The sequence below is a fragment of the Piliocolobus tephrosceles genome, chromosome 3 (assembly GCF_002776525.5).
Source record: "Piliocolobus tephrosceles isolate RC106 chromosome 3, ASM277652v3, whole genome shotgun sequence".
NCBI classification, from domain to species: Eukaryota; Metazoa; Chordata; class Mammalia; order Primates; family Cercopithecidae; genus Piliocolobus; species Piliocolobus tephrosceles.
The window spans coordinates 81714691-81736907 of record NC_045436.1 but is presented as its reverse complement, the minus strand read 5'-3'; the positions used below and the strand labels follow the sequence as shown (position 1 = coordinate 81736907).

The window sequence follows — 22217 nt, the reverse complement described above, 5'->3', positions numbered from 1 at the left end:
TATTTCCCTCTTTCCACCTCTTACATAAGAATTTTTCTAACATTTGTATGAGGGAAGAATTCTTGCTGATTTTTATCCTTTTCTCTGTAGTACCCTGCAGTTTTAAAACATTTCATTTCACATTTGAATTGGCCTCATTTCCTTCTTCAGCAGTCCCCTTGTACTTTTGTTCTTTGGGGGCAGAGCCCCACCCATCACCTTCCTACTTGTCTGCCCCTCTAACTGCAACCAGCAGGGCATTGTTACTCTCCACTCTACACCTCCCTTTGAGACCACGTTTCAGACACTAGAAAAAAAAGAAAAGTTTTCTGTACAACTCTACTCCACACCTGAATTTTTCTATGTAGACCCAAATCTATCTGAAACTTCCTTTGGACAGTCTGTAATATTAGAGTGCCATTTCAGCAGACATATCACAATGTTCTTTATATTCTGTGCCTAAATTGAATATGCCATTTTTGTCCTGTGGTTGTTTAACGGTTTCTCTGCAAATGCCTCCCAGCAATTTTGTGGCTTCCTTATATATTTATTTTAACATTTGTCATATAACATTCCCTTCCCAAAGGTTAAATCAAACTATTTCTTGCTGACAATCTAAATTACAGTAAATAAATCTTTTGACGTAAGATCCAATGAGTAACTAATACCCTGCTGTCTTCCCTCTGTAGCCTCTTGTGTGGGCATTTCTTCTTATCATCTGTGGGTACCTTGCACGGATAAGAAATCATTGTTCACTTTTGTGTGCACATTTTCTTCCCTCCTTCAGAGACTCATATGTTTTCTCTCACTTACTAGAGATTCCTGTTCCTTCTATGCCAAGACTCAGTCAGAGTTTTCCCATCTCTTGCTTCTTCTAATTCTATGTTACTGCAGCTGGTTGATTGAACACAGTTAAGTTTTATGTTGTTGAATCTTATTCTCAGTCATCCTAAAAGTCCTTCATTTCCATATGGCTGTTTAATTTCAACCTCACTTCTTCTAATACTCTTCTTCTTTTTATTTCCCATGTTACCTTTCATACTTGCTACCTCAGATTGTTTCTTTCTTGGGAGTAATAATTAAGTTAAGGTTTAATCCAAAAGAAGATGCACATAAGAGTGGAATTCACAAAGTCTGGGATATGAAACCTGATTCTGCTGTATATGAGCTGTGTGACCTTAAATCCTTCAGAGCATGTTTTTTTTCAGTAAAAAAGCAACAAAGTTAGTATAAATTACGAGACCTGGTGAGTTTATTGAATTGAACATAATTTTCTCTGAACTTCCCATGTATTTATTTTCACTAAATACCTATTCCACACCCCCTTTCCCAGTTTGTTTACATCTATTATTCCCTTCTATATGCTGCTCTGTACCTTTCAAATTTTCTACACAGACATCATCCCATTGTAATTCTTTCTCTAGAGACAGAACAGACTGTGATGTGAATTCTGGAGCCATAAACTTGGGCATGAATCCTGGATCTAAATTTTTTAATATCCTTTTGCAATTTTCTTGGACTCTCTATGTCTCAGTTCCCTCATCTATAAAATGAGAATTGCAATAGTACTGATGTCATATGACTATTGTTAGAATAAATTATTTGACACATGCAAAAGACAAAACAATGTCTCACACAGTAATTGCTTAGAAAACATGATTCCCATTTAACTGTGACCCCTTTGATGGCAACATTTCAGTTCCACTCATTTACTTCTCCTAAAAGCAGTACACATATTACCTTGAATACAGTAAGTGCTCAATTAATGTCTAATAAATTGGACTAACTTGAGTAAAACTATCTTGAATGCTTTCTGGTTCATTTAAGACATTTGGAAAATGTTTGTTTTCCTTGTGACAACTTTGAATAATTTCCCTTCTGGATGAATGAGCACTGTTATTCTGATTTAGAGAAAGGTTGTCACAGAAAAGCTGTGTATTCAGCAGTCTCCTTGGCTGGGAGTCAGATGTACTGAAATCCAGGTGTTACCAAGGTTAGTTTAAGATATGCTGCTTCCTGAACTTACTATGGGTCTTAAGCCCAAATCCCAAGTCTCTCATCCTGGCCACTGGTAAATATTTCTTATCCTTGAAGTTGTTTTCATGTGATTTATTCTCACTTGGGAGCCAAGGCATGAGGTGGCTGATAGTTTGAAATGTGTCTGAGAGCAGCAATAGTCAACAATAATTTGAGGTTCCAATCTATTTATAAATCAAAGTCTAATTAATTATCTTTGAATTAAAAGGCATAAGTCCTTGATAAACAAATGGGAAACTACTCGCTTTTCTTCCTCTTTATCCTTTTAGAAGCCTGTAAAAACTCAAAAATTGCACTAACCATACTTACATTAACTACTCTCCAAGATGTCTATCACAACCAGATTCAACAATTGATTATTATTATTATTATTGACAACAAATAACACACTTGTGGTCTAACTATTATTTTCATAGATAACAAACCAATGCCGTGCTCCCTGGCATTGAAAGAGGCTTAATACAAATTTTCTAAAACCAAAATCAGGTATTTTTTAAAAGCTTCCCTACATCTTATCCTCCATTTTGTAAAAAGGAAGAAGGAAGAGGAGGGGAAGATGGAGAAAATGTTTGTTAGAAAAAGGAAAAACAGCATAAGCCATTAAGGATTTGGTTACAGATACTGTGTTTGAATAGCCTCCTTGAAGTTATTCACAAAAAATACACTTTTTTTTTAAATCAATAAGATTTTAAAAAATCAATAAGCCAATCTAATAGAACATAAGAGCAAATGAGTAAGAACAGTAATCTTATGTTAAGAAAGACTTCTGATAAAACAAATGTTCTCATGGCATTTTATGTTGTTAACTTCATTTGGGTTTGGTTAAGCAGGAAGCCACAAAGTGAACAGACATTGACTATGGAGACAAGAGGATTATCAAACCTTCCTGAATATCATAAGGCTATTAATTAGTTCAAAGTGCATAGTATGGCATGTTTCACACTATTATCAAATGAAAATTTCTGAAGAAAGGTTATATCAGTACAACTACTGGGAATTACTGGAATATATATAACATATTGGCAAATAGAAAACTCAGTGGTACCCAAGCATTTAGGCCTACCTCAGTGGATGTACAACCAATATGAGAGCTGTGGGTTTTGCAGAGAAGTTCCATAATACTACGATATAATAGGAACTACATTCTGAGACTTGAGGTTCACACAGGATAAAGACTATTGCTTTACAGGCACTGTGCGTGCCTTCATAGAGATGTATGCCTATTTTTTTCAGTGTCTTAGCCAGGATGCTGTTTTAAGTGACAAAAGTTAGGATAAATAAAACCAGTTTGAAATACCCTTTAGATATAAGACAAACTTTTTTTCTAATGGTACTGTACTCTTTAATTAAGAAGACACAGGCTTTAACATTATCCAGGGTTTATAATACTGCATGTCACATTTGCTTGAATCCAGGCCTAGTAGTTTGTATACTGGTTTTGTGTCACTATTTTTTAATTTAGGTTGTTATAAATGTAGAAATATTGCAACAGAGAGTGGTAAAAGGCACTTAGTTTCTTCTGGACTTCAAAGTGTCTATCATTTCAGATTAAAAATTCTTTTTTTCTGTTTTTGAGTAAAAGTGCAGATGAAAAGGGAGAGGGATTTCAAATATTAGACATAGGACTAGGTCAGTATTTTGTGTGTCTGTTCTTTCATTAGAATACTTCTCTTTAATTTATCTTAAGTTAATCTCAGCTCTAATGGAAAAAATAGCTGAGCTTCTCCATCCCTAAGGAAGAAGAAAAAATCGTTTCAGTAAATAAGTCATTTAATAAGGAGCCTTTGTGAAAAATGACACCCTAGTATAGCTTTTAATATAAATGGATTTTTTAAGTTTCATAATTGAACTTCAAGGTACATACTAGTTAAAACTGTAATACAAAATAACATTATGTACCTATGAAATGTAAAATTAAATTATAAAAATAAAATGAACACTTTTTTTCCCGAAGTAGGACATTCTAACAGCCAGAGAGAAAGCACTTACAACTCCAATTCTATAGATCAGTTATGTTTTTTTTCAGAATTCTGTTGTTTCTGTGGGGCTGTGGGATGGTGCATGTTTAAGGTAAAGTGGCAGTATTATCCATCAGGAAGAAATGAAATAGCATCTTTTTTAAGAACATAAGAAGCCAATTCCCCCATGTTCCGTTGACCCCATCAGTGACGGATGGCCCATCAGACTTTCGTCCATCCATGATTAATAGGGAGCAATGGAATGAATAGAAAATGAAACCCCTTAGCTAAGATTCTAGGCTCCAGACTTGATGTATTCGATTGAATAAAAGCATATATATTGAGCTCTTTAACAACATATGAAGAAGCAGCACTACATGCTGCAGAAGATGTAAAGATGACAAAATGATAGTTCCCACTTCCAACTCATATACAGTCTAATAGTTCATATCAAATGATTTGCACACAAAAAATGCTATTGGAGTTGTCAATGTAGGAAGAGGTTTCTGCAGAGGAAAAACTAAAACGACATTAAAGTTATCAGAAAAGTAGTTTTGGAAAAGATAGAAATTGAAGGATGGACAGATTGTTGGCAGACTGAAATGGAGAAGTGAGGGAAAGGCCTTGCAGGTGGATGGAGTGCACAGATACAGAAGGGTCAATTCAGTACCAGGTGCGAGAAAAGCCCTCGGGTAAATGATTTGGCTTAAGATGTGTTTCTTTCAAAGTGAAAATTGTTTCTGTTGTGCTTAAGGTTTGAAAAGCATTGTATCTCAAATTAAAATAACACAGAAATCTGATAATAAAAAATATGGAAGCCTAAATGAAGTAATGAATAAATAGTATACTTTGGTTGAGTAGTAGATCCACACAAACAATTTTTCATCTAAAATTAAACAGGCAATATCAAAAGCTGGCTATTAATGCCCAGTTAGAAAATATAATAAAAATGGCATTTGTGTAAACAACAATGTTGTTAGAGAGGATTCTGTTAAGTGTCCAAGGCCAACATGAAGAAAATTATACATATGGTTGAGGGATGTTAAAATAATTGGAGAAATAAATATCTTGTTTCTGAATGGAGAGATTTCATTTTGTAATGATGTCCAAAATATGTAAGTTTAATACAGGTAAATAAAAATATTAATTGTTAGTTGTAAGTGCAGGAGAACTTATACAGTCTTAGAAATGCCCAAATTTTATTGGGAGAATAGAAGTGTTAGAATAGCCATAAAGCTTTTGGAAAGAAAGACTAATATGAGGGGATATGCCTAAGTGGATATCAAAGTGCTATAAAGTTCAGTAAATAAAGATTGTATGGCACTGGTGAAAATCTTAGTAAAGATCAATGGAAATATACCGCAAGTCCAAAATGATTAAAAAATCATCATATGTGTTGGGACACAAAATGATATTTTAAATTACCAGAGAATGTATGTATAATAAATGCACTGTTGGAACAAGGGCAAATTTGTACATTTTGAGGCTTAATTTGACAGTATGTTAACAATTTAACTCTTATAATACCTTTAGATGCAGCAATTTCAAATGCATATATCAATGATGACCTAATTGTAGCATTGCTTTTAATAAAACATGTCTGGAAACCATGTAATATATACCAACAAGAGATTAAAGAAAGTACCATACTAGAACACTATACAACCATTAAAATATTTTTAAAATATATTGACCATATATTTAAATAGAAATGAATGTATATTGCAGAATATTCCTTACAGCATGGTTTTAATTGGTTAAGGCTAGTGTGGAAAAACACAAGAATCAAAGACATTTCAAAAGTAACATTCAACTTCAGATGACAGGGAAAATAGCAGAACTAATAAAAGAAAGAAGGAAAGGGGAGCAAGCAGTGCCTTGAAGATGATGAACTACACTTTAAAATGTCAATAGAACAGACTGATGAATTTGTTAAGCAGGTGATTGGAAGAGAATTTTGGTCAGTGGAGAGTTTGGGAGACATGAATATTAGGGGTCATCTACATAAAGATGAAAGTTTGATCACAGTGGAGGAGCTTCCAGTGGTAGAGAAAACAGAAAAGAAATATTGCCCAAAGGCAAAAGATTTGACAATGCCTGTGTTTAGGCAAGAAGAGAATGACAGGAAAAGGATAAAGACTCAGAGAATCAGAGTCAATGGGGGAAAACTTGGTCTGTGTGATGCTGTGGGGCTAAGATGGAGAGTCTGAAGGGGGTGAACCATGTCACTTGCTATGAGAAGAAGTTCATCAGAAGGAAATCTGAGCAAAGGTGATTGACATGGAGTTATTGATAATTTGTGAGAGAACAATCTCCAGGAATATGTGATAAGAAAAGACAGATTGCAAGGGATTGCGTGATAGCACCCAATACATTTGATTTATATCTCCAGCTTGCTTTGTAACCTTTCTAATTATTTCACCAGGGAGGCACCAAAAAATGAACTGAAATGAGAAGAATGAAACAGCAATGACAGTGAAATTATCCCTGGTGACTGAACTTATATAAGTAAGCACTTATAGGCTTACCTAAACATTTTCAAATTTGTTCAATAAACACTTCAGTACAACACTTAGCAGGGTAAATTGCTCCCCATCCTTAAGGGACCCCATTGGATAGAGCTGAGAGATAAAGGGTAAGGCAAAAGATGACAATATTTTAAATAGCACTGCAAGGGTTGTATTTACTTTCTCTCTTTAGTAAAGAACATAAATGATAGGAGATACATTCCTCTAATCTATCCGAAACCTTTGGTTTCCTTCTTCACCAAAAGCAAGCTGACTTTCAAAAGTTTTATTTATTTGCTGTAGAATTTCCTTAAAATAAATGACTTCAAAAGAATAGTTTGACAGTAAAACCAATGTGATCACAAGAAAAACAGGGAAACTGACAATGAGGAGGATTAAGATTCTAAGAAAAGCAGAAATGTTCTCAGTTAAATGAAAGAAGAATGACCAAAACAAATATGATTTCACTCATCAGGAAATTGAATCTGTCAAGTCCTTTCCAAGTTGGCAGCTTAGTGCCAGTGGCCCTTCATGTTTGAGACTCCCTGGAGTGGCTGAGTAAGCTAGTAAGGATACACTCAATAATAGGCTCAGTCAGTAACATGAGAACCTGGACATGGCTGACGCTGACTTTTCCTTCTCACAAGAATGATGTCACTGTCACCATTTTATTAAACATGTGTGTCCACCTAATCAAAACTTCCTTAAATATGGCATACTGATGATAGAATCTCAATATAATTCTGTTTGTTATGAAATAATTTAGATTCACCTCTGCATATCTTCCACTCAATAATTTTATTTGCATTTACTGACCAATAATGTTTTTCCATGTAATCCTAAATCAGTGATCAAAAACTGGGAAAGGAGATTTTAGAAGGAACATTATTATTTCCCCCTCACATATTTTCAGCATCTGACCAATATTAACTCCTTTTCTCTTGCTTCTCAAGTCAGAAAGATGGAGGTAAGATGGTTTTTAAAAAAGGCTTCAGTGATCATCTAGTTAATTCCTTCTATCTTGGAGAAATTGAGAACCTGAGAGGTGACTTACCTGGAATCAGTGAACTTGTTTGTAGAAGAGGCAGAGCTAAAAATTCTGCTGCTTTACTCTCAGTCTTTGCTCCTTACATATATGGATTAAACAGTTACTTAACTTGTTGATGACTTAATGGCATATAGTTATGCTTTTAAAATTGCTTACTGATTCATGATGTTTTGGGATGTCTGAGCAAAGCTAGATGAAACAATGAAAAGAAAGCTTTGAATTAGATGAGGAAGACAGATGCCACTAACCATCTCCATGTTCTTTCACCACAGTTAAAAACAATTTCCCTTTTCTTCTGCTTACCCCCTAATAAGTTCTCCATTACATGTTCTCTCAGCTTGTAGCCACTTCAGATCTTTCTAGTTCCCCACTGCCCACTAAATAATTAGCTGCATAATTGTCAAACACTCTGCTTGTGAGTTGATAACACACATCAATAAAGAATTCATTGTGACTTCTAGTATTCTTAACCAAGTGACAAAAATCTCTCAGTGGACCAATCATTCTTACTGTTTTTGTCCTTTAATCTTACCTTATCAATTTTTAACTTGTACATGACTATAAATTATCTACATCTACCTTGAGTATAGAATAAGGTCCTTAGGCAGAAGGGCCATGATGACCCAAATTTTTTCATCCATTTTCCTTACAAGTCAATGTAGTGCTGTGCACACAGGGGTCCCCTTTTTAAATTCCACTTGCATTTTTGGACTATGGTAATTGGGTGATTTCCAGTAAAAATGCCCTCCTAGTTTTTTAAATAAAAGGAATGATAAATGAGAATTGGAGGTTTTATTTCTAGATCTGCCTATAATCATTCATCTGGACTTCATGCTTTTCTTCCATAAAGTGAAGGAGTACGCTCACCCGTTTCTCAAGTCCCTGTTGTTCTAACATAAATGGGTCAGTGTCAGAATCCTGATGCTTGCGGATGACATCAGGGAAGGTAATGACCACATTTTCTAAAAATGACACTGAGTGCTACTTGGGACAGAGGATACAGAACTTTAAATTCTCTGACACCTTAAACCATAATTCATGTGTTTTAAAAAAAATTGTATAGCAGTTTAGCCACATACGATTTCTTCTTGTCAACCTAGCTCATAACAGATGAATCTCTGCTCCTCCAGGCTTGATCAAAGAAACTCCGGGAGAGCAGGCATCACTTCCATTCTGCAGACTGACTGACCACATTTAATTAACTCGCCAATAAGACTGCCTTTCCAATTATTGCTAAAGGTACTTGCAGATAACACAGGTGAATATATTATAGAAATTTCTTATGATACTTTTATAATTTTTGTATGGATATTGCCACTATTTGTTAAACTTTTAGCCTTGCCTTGGCATTGTGGGCATTTTCATGCTATAGTTGATTTTTCAAATTCCAAATAAATGTCCTATCTCAATTTTCCTTGTCTGTATACATCAGAACATCAGAAATCTACTCTCTAGGGCCAGGCATGGTGGCTCATGCCTGTAATCCCAGCACTTTGGGAGGGTGAGTTGGGCAGATCACAAGGTCAGGAGTTCAAGACCAGCCTGGCCAATATGGTGAAATGCCTTCTCTACAAATAATACAAAAATTAGCCAGGTGTGGTGGCGGGCACCTGTAATCCCAGATACTTGGGAGGCTGAGGCAGGAGAATCGCTTGAACCCAGGAGGTAGAGGTTGCAGTGAGCCGAGATTGCACCATTGCACTCCAGCAGCTTGGGTGACAGAGTGAGACTCTGTCTCAAAACAACAACAACAGCAACTACTACTACTACTCTCTAGGAAGCAGAATAATAATAGTTTTTAGCACTGAAAGTAAACATCTTCAGCTGGAAGTAAGGTTTCCCTGGTGCATAGCGTCTGCCTTTAATTTTTCTGCCATAATCATGAATCCATATGGGAGAGCTGATTTTACAGGACAATTCACAAGTTTTTTAGACCAAAGTGAAATTATCAACACACATAAGTCTTTCACATAATCCTCTCAAAGACTTGATCATCTACATTCTCAGCTAGTTGAGGTGTTTAAGAGTTTCCCAAAATACCTGCACTGTCATTCAGTCTACCACTAGAGTTTTGGACTGCAGCCACTGTGCTAGCAGTAAAGCAGCACTTGCTGCATCAAGAACTCTGCCGAGTTGAGCATGTGTAGAGAAGATGGATGTCAGTATTCATTATCCACACAATTGCTTGGGATCCTGCTGACATCCTTATGTCCACATGCTTAGCTCATCAGAATTCAGTTTGCAGCAAGGTGGCCTTAGTAGAGTGATCATTGCCAGGTGAGCACAATAAATGTTTTAAGGAAATGATGAAGTATATCTTTGAATAGAAAAGTAGTCCTCTGAAATTCTGGAAAAATAGCACCAGATGGGCCAAGCTGGCATCCAGTTACCACAAATAGCAAGAAATATTTTAAGCAAAAAACGTATGGGGGGCAGTCTGCAAAGCAAAGACAAAAAAAAAAAAAAAGTGTTTGTAACATGATAGTAAAAAGGGCATGGGTTTTAATCTCAGACTTGTTTTTAAATCCCAGCTATTTAATTTACTATTTCATTTTGGAAAACTATGTAGCAACTTTGAGTTTCAGTTTAAAAAAATATCTATAAAATGGGGATGGTAGTGTCTGTCTTGCAGAATTATTGTAAGGATTCAGTAAATCAAACACGCAGCATAGTGGCTAGCACATATCAGATAATAAATAGATGGTTAAGTATAAACAAATATTGATGTCTAAATAACAAACCTAAAGATAGTTTTCACAAGCACAGAGTGGAGAAAGAAGTTTGGCTTCAAAGTTTGTGTTTCCAGTTATGCTTACAGCATCAGGATCTTCAAAACAAAGCTTAATAAATTAAGTAAAACGCAAAACTTTTTCTCACTTTAAGTGGAAAATTGAAATGCTGTCAAATTTTTCATATAATTTGGAAATATTCAAAAAGTGGAAGGACAGTGTCTCAATAATTTTCCCTTCTAAGTTTCCAGGATGAGTTCAACCAGTATTTTCTTGATGATATATAAACTTCCCCTAAGCTCATGAGACTTTGTGGACTCATAGACGAGAATTCAATCAAGAAAAGGCTGTGTGTTACCCAAATAGTGGCTTCTTCTGGGAGGGGATATTGTCTGGTAGAGCCCAAATAATCACAAGAGAGTGGTTTGCTTCTTCTTAGAAGAATAAAGCCCATTTCAATGGTAAGTAACAGGACCTAGGGGCCATAGGAAGACAGGTAAGAAAGCTAAGTAGTAATATTCCCCGTCTATGGAATCCTGAAAGAGTGGCTATGAGACTGAAGGAGGGAAAGGATGAACAGCTGAGACCAAGGCAGCCATACTACTTAACCTAAAGAAAGGTAAAATGCAGAGATAAGGCTTAGACAGGTTAGATGAGCAAAGGCATTTCTTGCTTTGAGCAAAATAATACAAAACTAAAGGAGATTCTGTATCTTCTCATTAGTAAGTATGTTTTCTGGTGAAAGTAAGCTTATAATTGATAGAAGGGAACGGATTCACTTGCCATACTATCATAGGAAAAGAAAAAAGGCCATAGGAGCTTAGGAAGGAGATGATGGGCATAATCTTTTTGTACTGGGCAGCAGCGAGGCCTGGGCAAGATCAAGATATGAAGAGAACTGGGTTCTTGCAAGGACCCTATTTTTAAATTATCTGATTTTCAGTAAGTCACTTGCATTCCTTAAATTGTCAATTTTCTATCTGTACTAGGAGGACCCTGAGCTTTCTCCCTTCTATATAATTCTATGCCCAAGAGGAGAAAAAACAAACAAACAAAATGATCAATCAGTTTCTTTACTTTTCAAGTGAGCATATTTCTTTATTCTCTTTGTTCTACATAGTCAGGAAGGCAGAGCAAGGTGGGAACTGAGGATGAGGGGTGAGTGCTGAAATGTTCTTGGTTTCCTCTCCAGATAAGCAGAGAGCTTAAGCTTCATAGTTAGCCTGGCACTTCTCCAGGTCTGGTTATTATCTTCAAGTGCCACATTCTAGATTTGTTACCAGTGTGACGTGCTTTTAGAGGTTGGGGTATTACCAAGGGGACTGCCTAAACAGCCTGAAATAGATGATGTCTAGGACTTTTGGATGAGCGAGGATCTTTTATTTTAACCCTCTGCTCTGAGTTTGCAAACCATAATTAAAAAGAATAAAAAACAAAACACAAAATGGGGTAGTATTAAATTGCCTGCATAGTGGGAATTTTCTGAGGGCAGAGATATGATAAGAAACAAAATGATATGCCCAGTTTCCATGGAAATACAGGACAGAGCCTTGAGGAAGTAGAGGTCACTTAGTTCGCTTTTTTTTCCATGCAGGAGTCCAACAGGTGGCTGCCTGCCTTTGCTCAAACATTCCAGTGACAAAAAAACATAGTCAAGGAGCAGTCTTCCTTGTTTTGAGTCCCAAATTATATTTTCTTGTATTTCCAAAAGATCACATAGAAAAGTCTATTTTAAAATAATCGTACATTTAATGAAAAGGGTAGTGCCATTTTCTAAAAAATCTATAGGAGTTATTCTGAAAACACTAATTCTGGAAATATTTTATTTTTCTTTTTGGGTTGAAAGTTACTGAGCTGTCACTTACAAATATTGTGCTGTATATTTTACATCAATTATTTCCAATTATTTCATTTAATCTCCACAACAAGATATAAATAAACACTACACTACTGTGCCCATTTTACAGAGTAAGAAACAGAGTGCTTTGCCTCAGGAAACATTTATGGTTAATTGATGGAACTCGGATATAAGCATAGACTCATAATCATGAAGCTAAAGTTACTATGAAACAAATTTCTAGCTTATTTTTCAATAAATATAGATTTTTACATGGGACTTTTAGAGAATTTTACAACTCAAAATGTCAATGATCTTATATCAATAATTTTAACCAAGGAAACGATCATTAAGGAGAAAATTTTCCCCTGTGCAAGAAACCTAGTATAAAATTTCTGTTACATAACTATGCTGCATTATCTTTCAAGAGGTTGATGGTAGAATAATATACAGGACATCATTTGTCTTGTTTTATATGATGGAATAACAACTTAAGTGGCATAATTCATGGCTTCAAAGGAAAAAAAAGACACTGGCTTTAACTATGTGGCAGTATTATAGATAGAAGGAAGGGCATCTAAACTGCACTAGGAAATGAAAATCAAGTTATGTCAACAACACTGAGAGACAAGAAAGAGATGTAGTCTAAGACCTGATAAATTTCTTTTTTCTTATCTCAATCCAGAAATGAATCTTTTGAACACTCTATCTGAATGTGTGGTACACCAGTAAATATAATGCCAGTGCCAGAAAGATACATATTCCCGTGTTAACCATATCATCTCTCTTAGTAATGATTTTATTGCTGTTTCTGGCTGCTCGCTTGGTCTAATGTGTTCTCTCTTGCTGCTTCATTGCTCGCATGAGCAACAGCTAATCTGTCATCCCCTTTCTACAGCACCTGTCACTGTAGCTTTTATGAGTTGTAAATGAGGACTGCACAGTTTATGCCCACAGAACTAATACATGAACATAATCCTTCGTTAAGAAAGATTTTTTTATTTTCATTAATTAATATAACTCATGCCTACCTATCACTGACCTTTATATTTCTAATGTTTGCCTCTACAAACCGTATCTTGCTCTCTGAGAAAAACGAACAAAAATTTGGAAAATGTTCCTATGGTGCTCAAAACTGCTGTCTCATCTAGCAGTAAAAGATTCCTTTTTAGTGAACCACAAATTTTCCTCCCTTTGTAATTTCAGTGTGTGTGTAACATTAAATAAAATACTTATGTTTCAGTAATTGCACATGGTTTTCAAAAATTCTACTTAGAAAAATGATGGCATGTTGGCAAACTGTGATAACAATCAACTTAGAACAATCCACAAAATTCCATGACTATAAGCTCCTGGGTGTATGTTTTTCCCTACTATTATATTGGTACATTTTTTTGTCAGCATGCCAGCCCCCCAAGTGCTTGCTATGTCTCTTCCCTCATCAATCCAATCACCTCACTGCATGGCTACTTGACACAAGAGAGTTCTGGTACCATGGGGTTTACGAACACCTTTTCTAGGCCTACTAATGTTTACCAGGATTTTGTTTAGATTGGATCTTCTTGCTAAATGTGAAGAGCAAGACTCCACAAATGAACACTAACTATTCCAGAATATAAAAATCACCTTGATTATTTCTACTAAGTGGTGTTTCCTGATCAACATGTTGCAAATTGAACTGTCTCTTCCTAAAAGGTATGCTGGAGTCCTAATTCCTAGTACCTCTGAATGTGACCTTATTTGAAGATAGAGTCTTTGCAGATGTAATCAAATGAAGATGAGGTCATACCAGATGAGAATGTGCTCAGTTCATTGACCGATATCCTTTTAAGAGAGCCTTGTGAAGACACGGACACAGAGACATACACAGGGAAAACATAATGTGAAGACCGAGGCAATGCAGCTGGAAGCCAAGGAATGTCAAGAATTACTGCTAACCACTGGAAGCTAGGAGAGAGGAAGGAATAAATTCTCCCTCAGGTTTCCAGAAAGAACAAACTTTGCAGACACACCTTAATTTCAGACTTCTAGCCTGTAGTACTATGAAAAAACAAATTTCTGTTGCTTTTAGCTACTCAGTTTGTCGTAATTTGTTACAACAGCCCTAGAAAACAAACACAGAAGGCAAGAGGTACAAGATAAGTGAAGGTATAAGAAATATTAAGCACAATATGCAATATATGTACTATCTTATCTTCATAAAACATATCAAATGACAATAAAATTTAAGCTCATGACTCATGGGGTTTTAGTTAAAATATCACTGAGACCATGAGATTTCCAGAAGGCAATTTCTGCATTTAAAAGAAAAGTCACAACTTACAAATTCATATGAAAATTGAACTATCAGTGAATTGAGCATCAAGTCAGGATGTGAGGTAATTGTACCAGTAGAAAGATACTCAGTACCATAATTTTTTGTGCACTCTACTTTAAAGCACTTGATTTTTTTTTACTAAATAGATCCAGAAAGCAAGCAATGACGCAGTGTTGCAAGTCTGCTGCAAAATTTCCAAGTACTACAATAACTAGTTCTACATACTTCTTCAAGTCAGTCTGTTCTCTCCATGTAATTCTGCCATATACTAATTTTGATATTTATTGATCAAGAACAGAGATGTCTCAGTTGTGGGAAAATTACTTTTTGTTCACTGTTTCAACATTAAGTGTTATGTGGAAAGCATTATCTAGAAATATGACAAGAGATGGAAAAAAACAGTTGGGAACATTTCAACCACTACTTACCTATTATTTATGCTATCTTTGCTCTCAGCTAAATAAACATCAAGTTTATGGATGAAAGAGCACGATCACTCCCAGGGTTCTTGCACATGGCAAAGTTTCAGGTAATACGATTTCTCTTTTCATTTCATTTCCATTGTCTCAGCTTTGGTGTAAGAATTAACCTTGACTCACCTCCACCTTTACCATTTCACCTGTTTACATAGGTGTAGGGTGCCCTCTATTGGTGCAGATGTTGGCAAAAGCCCTTGTCTAGTTCTCACTGACCATTAATCATTACTGCAAGGATATTTGTTATTTTCTGTTGGTTTTTATGACAGAAAAAGAGCTGGTAATGTCAAAATTATTGTTTTTTTTTTAAATTAATTGTATCCTACTATCTCCTGGCATGAATGGGGCATAGCAGTGCTGGAGTGTGGTAAGGGCACAGACTCAAGTCTTGGATTTGAAAATCCACTTTGCCACTGCTTAACTGTGAAAAAGTTTATTAACAGCTCTCATGCCTCTTTTGCTAATATGCCCAGCATACGACTCCTGCCTCATGGATTTGCTGTAATCAAGGTCTGGCACTGATTTATCTGCCAAGTACTTACTAAGTACCTATTATGAGCCAATGTTTTAGGTTAAATTTCTGTTTTCTTGGAGTCTACAATATAATGGATGTTTTACCAAATTATAACCATAGACTAAGAACTCAATAAATAATAGTTATTTCTATTGTTATTACTATGTTCATCGTAACAGTTATTGAATTACTAAAATAAATGTCCTTTTGCTTAAGTTTTATTTTCCAGTGACAGCAGAGAAATCTATTGCATGCATGAGGTGGTGGTTGTGTTTAGAAAACTTCACTCTTAAGATAAACATAGGTAGTCACAGTAATTAGACCATTTCTAGTACACAAAGGCCTACTTAGATTTGATTTACAATAAATTCTCAATGGTGTCAATAGGGTCTTGGAAATTGCTACTTTAAGTGAAAAAACATATAACCGAGATATTTTTATTTTTTTCTCAACAATGTTACAACAAAACAACATTGAACAAAATGACATGCTGTACATCAATTTGGTTAAAGTCACAGTTTCCAAGTACCTATCAACAACATCAAGTGAAGACTTACTCTTCTCTAATACTTACGTCTGCAATTTTATTTATTTATTTATTTGATAGGTAAAAGCCATGAGTATATGACCCAGCAACCAGATAATTACTTAAAATCATCCATCAGGCACACATTTTATTATCAAGGAAAATATAGTAAAACAGCACATGGACATTTGCTTGCTATAGCTGAGCTCAAGGATGATTATATAAGCTTCACATTTTTCTACTTATTCTTGATTTTTTTAATTGTATAAATCTAAATGGGTTCTGAGTATAAAAATAAAAATGAGTTATTAGCATCTTACATAAATACAGTAACTTCGTAAAGCTGAGCAAAGCGATCCTGATACATTACTGTTAATTAACATCCATATTTTACCCAGATTTCCTTAGTTTTTACCTAATGGCCTTTTCCTGTTCCAAGGTCCCATTCAGCATACTACATTACATTCGGTTGTCATTTCTTTTTAAGATCTTCTTGTCTGTGACAGTTTCTTTGTCTTTGATGACTTTCACAGTGTTAAGGACTGCTGGCCAGGTATTGTCTAACCAGAGAGACTTGTCTAATGTTTTTCTCATGATTAGACTGAGGTTATGAGTTTTGGGGTGGAAGACCTCAAGAGATCAATGTTACATATTATCAACATGACTCATCATTCTTCATCTTATCTTTGATCATCTGGCTGAGGTAGTGTTTGTCAGGTTTTCCACTGTGAAGGTGATCTCCACCACTCCCTTCAAACTTTACTCTTTGAAAGGAAGTCATTATGTACAGCTTACATTTAAGAGTGGAACTCACGTTTTTTAAACTTTATGTTTGTTATGAATTTTTCCCAATATGAAACTGTAATTAAGTAAATTTGGAAAGATTTGGTTTTCAAAGAAAGAGCATTTGAAAATTCATGCATAAGAGAATGGTCTCCTTCCTGAAGCACTCAGCTAGGAGTGATGTTCCAAATGGTGATAGGACTCATTGGATAATTTCCATTCTCAACAATTTTATTCATTTAGATTCTAGTTCTCTTTAAATCTGCAGAATCTCAGAAATTTACGTAGAGTTTTTATATGCATATAGTACCTCTTTACTCTTCAAACGTTTACCCACAGTGTATATTGTAACAATCATCTTCCTTAAATTTAATAGTAATTGCCTGTCTTGTGTGGCTTATATATTTTAGAGCTACTAATGTAAGAAAGTAGAAACAGAATAATAGTAGAAAACCTCTACCAGCATATCCAGCCAGTCATATCCTTCAGCTAACTTTATCAGTTAGTTCATATAGAGGCAAGGAGCCCAGCAATCTGAGAAGCACCAGAAATGATATTACTTAGGGTCCCATTTGTGTAGGCACATGCACACACACACACACACACATACACACAACACTTACTTCCTTAAACTAAATGTAGTTTATAGGCATTCTTGCCCATAGTTAAACAAATAAGATGCTCTTGAGACAATGTGATCCTAGATAGGTCAAGGCTTCTCCTGCGGGTTATATTCTTACTCTTTTCTTTTCTCTATAATGTAACTTTGATAAGTGACATGTACTTATTATAAAGAAATTTAGGCTCAATTTCAATTAACACTGAGTGCTTGTGTAATGAGAGGCACTTTGATGGACATTTTCCTGTACGTTTATCCTGTATTTTTAAATCTAATATGCTGATCTTGTGTATTTATTACTTTTTTATGTAGATAAGAAAATAGAGGCATAGTATGTTCTTTTCCCATACTAAGGGATAATTCTGTTCTCTGTTGTTCAAAACATTATTTCAGAGTTTAACATATATTTATATACACAATAAAATAATAGTTTTATTGAAAACTTACCACATGCCAGGAACTATACTAAGAGCTTTACATAATATCTCATTAAGTCCCCCAGCAATGTTAAGTAGTGGGTTCTATTAGTATTCTCATTTTACATTTGAGGAAATCAAGGCTTAGAGAGTATCTTAGATTGACTGCATTAGGGTTCTAATTAAGGCATCCCTATATCCCTGTCTTTTGTCTTGTGACTTTGTAGTCCCCTCTCATACTGATTCTGTCCTTGTATCTTGGTTTGGCCACAGTTCACTGGCAAAGCAGAGGTTTGAAAAAGAGCTTGTATGTCTTTGCTTTCTTTTTTGCTTCTCTGTGTTCTTCAAGATAGCATGTCCAGGTTAGCATGAGAATATGCTTGTTTAGCTTGCTGGGAAGATACAAGAGACACATGTATATGAGAGATTACATGGAGCAGAGCCACATCATCCTAGGATCATCTTGAAACCATCCTAAACAAGCCAGCTCCCAGTTGACCTGCCAGCTGGCCACAGAAATGAGAGCAAGCCCAAACCTCAGTGACAGGACCAGGACCAAGGTGAGACAAATGAGGCACTTGCAAAATTTAAGGGGTCACCCACAAACTCAGAAATAAGAATAAACAATATTTTAAGGCAGAAATTCATAAGAATAAAAATTAATGCAACGAGTCATCCATGATTAACAAAATATCAGAATTTTAGATAAAGGCAAGGCAAATATTGCTATTTTTCCTTCTGTGTCAGATACCAATAGTATAGCGAAGCACCATTCAGCAGGATCACCCAGTGAACCCAAGAACTCATAAAAATAACAAATGAGTTTTGCTTTAAGCTAGCACATTTTGGGATGTTTCTTACACATTAATAGCATACCCATAGGGATTAATTTAAAGGTCTCCCAATCATACTTGGGGGGAAAATATTTGGATCTAAGACTCTACTCTACCTCTACTGCGACAAGGCAATATCCACAGCACCTCCCAGATTTTGAAATGCCATTTTAGATAGAAGAAAAAGGATGGGGAGAAAATATAAAAACAGAGTCATTCAACAGAGATTGAATTTCCTAAAATTATTGCTTTGATTTTTAGACTATACTAAATCGCTCCCTTCTTTGCGCTTTGGGATAAAGGCATTGTAAAGAAGATGAAATCTAAATCAAATGTATTATTTGCAGATATGAGTGTCAATTAGGAAATTTTGCAACCTGTTACATGATTATGTAACCTCCTGAGAAAGGAAGTTCTAATTCACAGGAAATTTGGCTGAGGATGGTGCACAGGCCAGGGAAATAATATCTGAGCATGATACCAATAGCATCACTGTACAGATTCAGGTAGCCTTGAGTGTCAATCTGGTGGTAGCCACGCCCACAATTACTACAATTTAAAAATTACGTGATCTTCCTCTTTTGTAGGGCTAGTCTCATACTCTGTTCTTTTCCTTGCAAAATGTTGGTAACAGGATTTCTTAAAAACCAAGTACACTGAGGGTTTTTGCATCGATGTTCAGCAGGGATATTGGTCTAAAATTCTCTTTTTTTTTGTAGTATCTCTGTCAGGCTTTGGTATCAGGATGATGTTGACCTGGTAAAATGAGTTAGGGAGGATTCCCTCTTTTTCTATTGATTGGAATAGTTTCAGAAGGAATGGTACTAACTCCTCCTTGTACCTCTGGTAGAATTCGGCTATCCAGCAGCACATCAAAAAGCTTATCCACCATGATCAAGTGGGCTTCATCCCTGGGATGCAAGGCTGGTTCAACATATGCAAATCACTAAACGTAATCCAGCATATAAACAGAACCAAAGACAAAAACCACATGATTATCTCAAAAGATGTAGAAAAGGCCTGTGACAAAATTCAACAGCCCTTCATGCTAAAAACTATCAATAAATTCAGTATTGATGGAACATATCTCAAAATAATAAGAGCTATTTATGACAAACCCACAGCCAATATCATACTGAATGGGCAAAAACTGGAAGCATTCCCTTTGAAAACTGGCACAAGACAGGGATGCCCTCTCTCACCACTTCTATTCAACATAGTGTTGGAAGTTCTAGCTAGGGTAATCAGGCAAGAGAAAGAAAGAAAGCGTATTCAGTTAGGAAAAGAAGAAGTCAAATTGTCCCTGTTTGCAGATGACGTGATTATGTTTAGGAAACCCCATCTCTCAGTCCAAAATCTGGACTGATAAGCAACTTCAGCAAAGTCTCGGGATACAAAATCAATGTGCAAAAATCACAAGCATTCCTATACACCAATAACAGACAAACAGAGAGCCAAATCATGAATGAACTTCCATTCACAATAGCTTCAAAGAGAATAAAATACCTAGGAAATCAACTCACAAGGGATGTAAAGGACCTCTTCAAGGAGAACTACAAACCACAGCTCAGTGAAATAAAAGAGGACACAAACAAATGGAAGAACATACCACGCTCATGGACAGGAATAATCAACATTGTGAAAATGGCCATACTACCCAAGGTAATTTATAGATTCAATGCCATCCCCATCAAGCTACCAATGAGTTTCGTCACAGAATTGGAAAAAACGGCTTTAAAGTTCATATGGAACCAAAAAATACCCCGCATTGCCAAGACAATCCTAAGTCAAAAGAACAAAGCTGGAGGCACCATGCTACTTGACTTCAAACTATACTACAAGGCTACAGGAACTAAAACAGCATGGTACTGGTACCAAAACAGAGATATAAACCAATGGAACAGAGCAGAGCCCTCAGAAATAATACTACACATCTACAGCCATCTGATCTTTGACAAACCTGACAAAAACAAGAAATGGGGAAAGGATTCCCTATTTAATAAATGATGCTGGGAAAACTGGTTAGCCATAAGTAGAAAGCTGAAAGTGGATCCTTTCCTTACTCCTTATATGAAAATTAATTCAAGATGGATTAGAGACTTAAATGTTAGACCTAAAACCATAAAAATCCTAGAAGAAAACCTAGGTAATACCATTCGGGACATAGGAATGGGCAAGGGCTTCATGTCTAAAACACCAAAAGCAACGGCAACAAAAGACAAAATTGACCAAATGGGATCTAATTAAACTAAAGAGCTTCTGCACAGCAAAAGAAACTACTATCAGAGTGAACAGGCAACCTACAGAATGGGAGAACATTTTGCAATCTACTCATCTGACAAAGGACTAATATCCAGAATCTATAAAGAACTCAATCAAATTTACAAGAAAAAAAACAAACAACCCCATCAAAAGGTGGGCAAAGGATATGAAAAGACACTTCTCAAAAGGAAGACATTCATACAGCCAACAGACACATGAAAAAATGCTCATCATCACTTGCCATCAGAGAAATGCAAATCAAAACCACAATGAGATATCATCTCACACCAGTTAGAATGGCAATCACGAAAAAATCAGGAAACAACAGGTGCTGGAGAGGATGTGGAGAAATAGGAACACTTTTACACTGTTGGTGGGACTGTAAACTAGTTCAACCATTGTGGAAAACAGTGTGGTGATTCCTCAAGGATCTAGAACTAGGAATACCATTTGACCCAGCCATCCCATTACTGGGGATATACCCAAAGGATTATAAGTCATGCTGCTATAAAGACACATGCACACGTATGTTTACTGCAGCACTATTCACAATAGCAAAGATTTGAAATCAACCCAAATGTCCATCAGTGACAGACTGGATGAAGAAAATGTGGCACATATACACCATGGAATACTATGCAGCCATAAAAAAGGATGAGCTCATGTCCTGTGTAGGGACATGGATGCAGCTGGAAACCATCATTCTCAGCAAACTATCGCAAGAACAGAAAACCAAATACCACATGTTCTTACTCATAGGTGGGAATTGAACAATGAGATCACTTGGACACAGGAAGGGGAACATCACACACCAGGTTCTATAGTGGGGAGGCGGGGGCGGGGGGGGGGGTGGCGGGACAGCATTAGTAGATATACCTAATGTAAATGACAAGTTAATGGGTGCAGCACACCAACATGGCACATGTATACATATGTAACAAACCTGCACGTTGTGCATATGTACCCTAGAACTTAAAGTATAAAAAAAAAAAAACCAAGTACACTTATTAAAGAAATAAATGACATACATTCATTGTTTTATTTAACATGTTAAATTGCAGTGTCAAAATTAATAATAGAATTCCAATAGTTGTGATTATTTCCAGTACCTAGCATATATTAAGGATATATTCATGTTTAAAAAGGGATGGATAATCCTGAGAAGAAAAGCACTGTTGCTTAGAAAAAATACTGGCTGTAAATTTGCATCAGTCTCAGAAGATTTTCAAAGAAAATCCCTTACAGAAAAGGAGAAATGAATTTTTCAAAAATATTTTATATGACTGATTCATTTGTTGTAATGAAGGAGAATGATAAGCGAACATGAAAAACTTGGAATTCTTACAATTTTAGTTGGTAGGGGTAAAAGAAAATGA

At 35.8% G+C, this 22217-nt stretch overlaps 1 protein-coding gene across 3 annotated transcripts in view; it reads right to left on the bottom strand.

Moving 5' to 3' along the window:
• LOC113224983 (B-cell scaffold protein with ankyrin repeats) overlaps positions 1-22217 on the bottom strand; it is a 227903-nt gene that overhangs the window by 29777 nt on the left and 175909 nt on the right. The window contains exon 8 of one of the 3 annotated variants that reach the window (XM_026455025.1): positions 7635-7718. The exons of 1 other annotated variant lie outside the window; for it this stretch is intronic. In XM_026455025.1, the coding sequence (XP_026310810.1) occupies positions 7650-7718 (69 nt within the window). In that variant the 3' untranslated portion in view covers positions 7635-7649. Of the gene's footprint in view, positions 1-7634; positions 7719-18075; positions 18139-22217 lie in introns of those variants that run through there. One more of the 3 variants, XM_026455026.1, reaches the window with a different exon arrangement.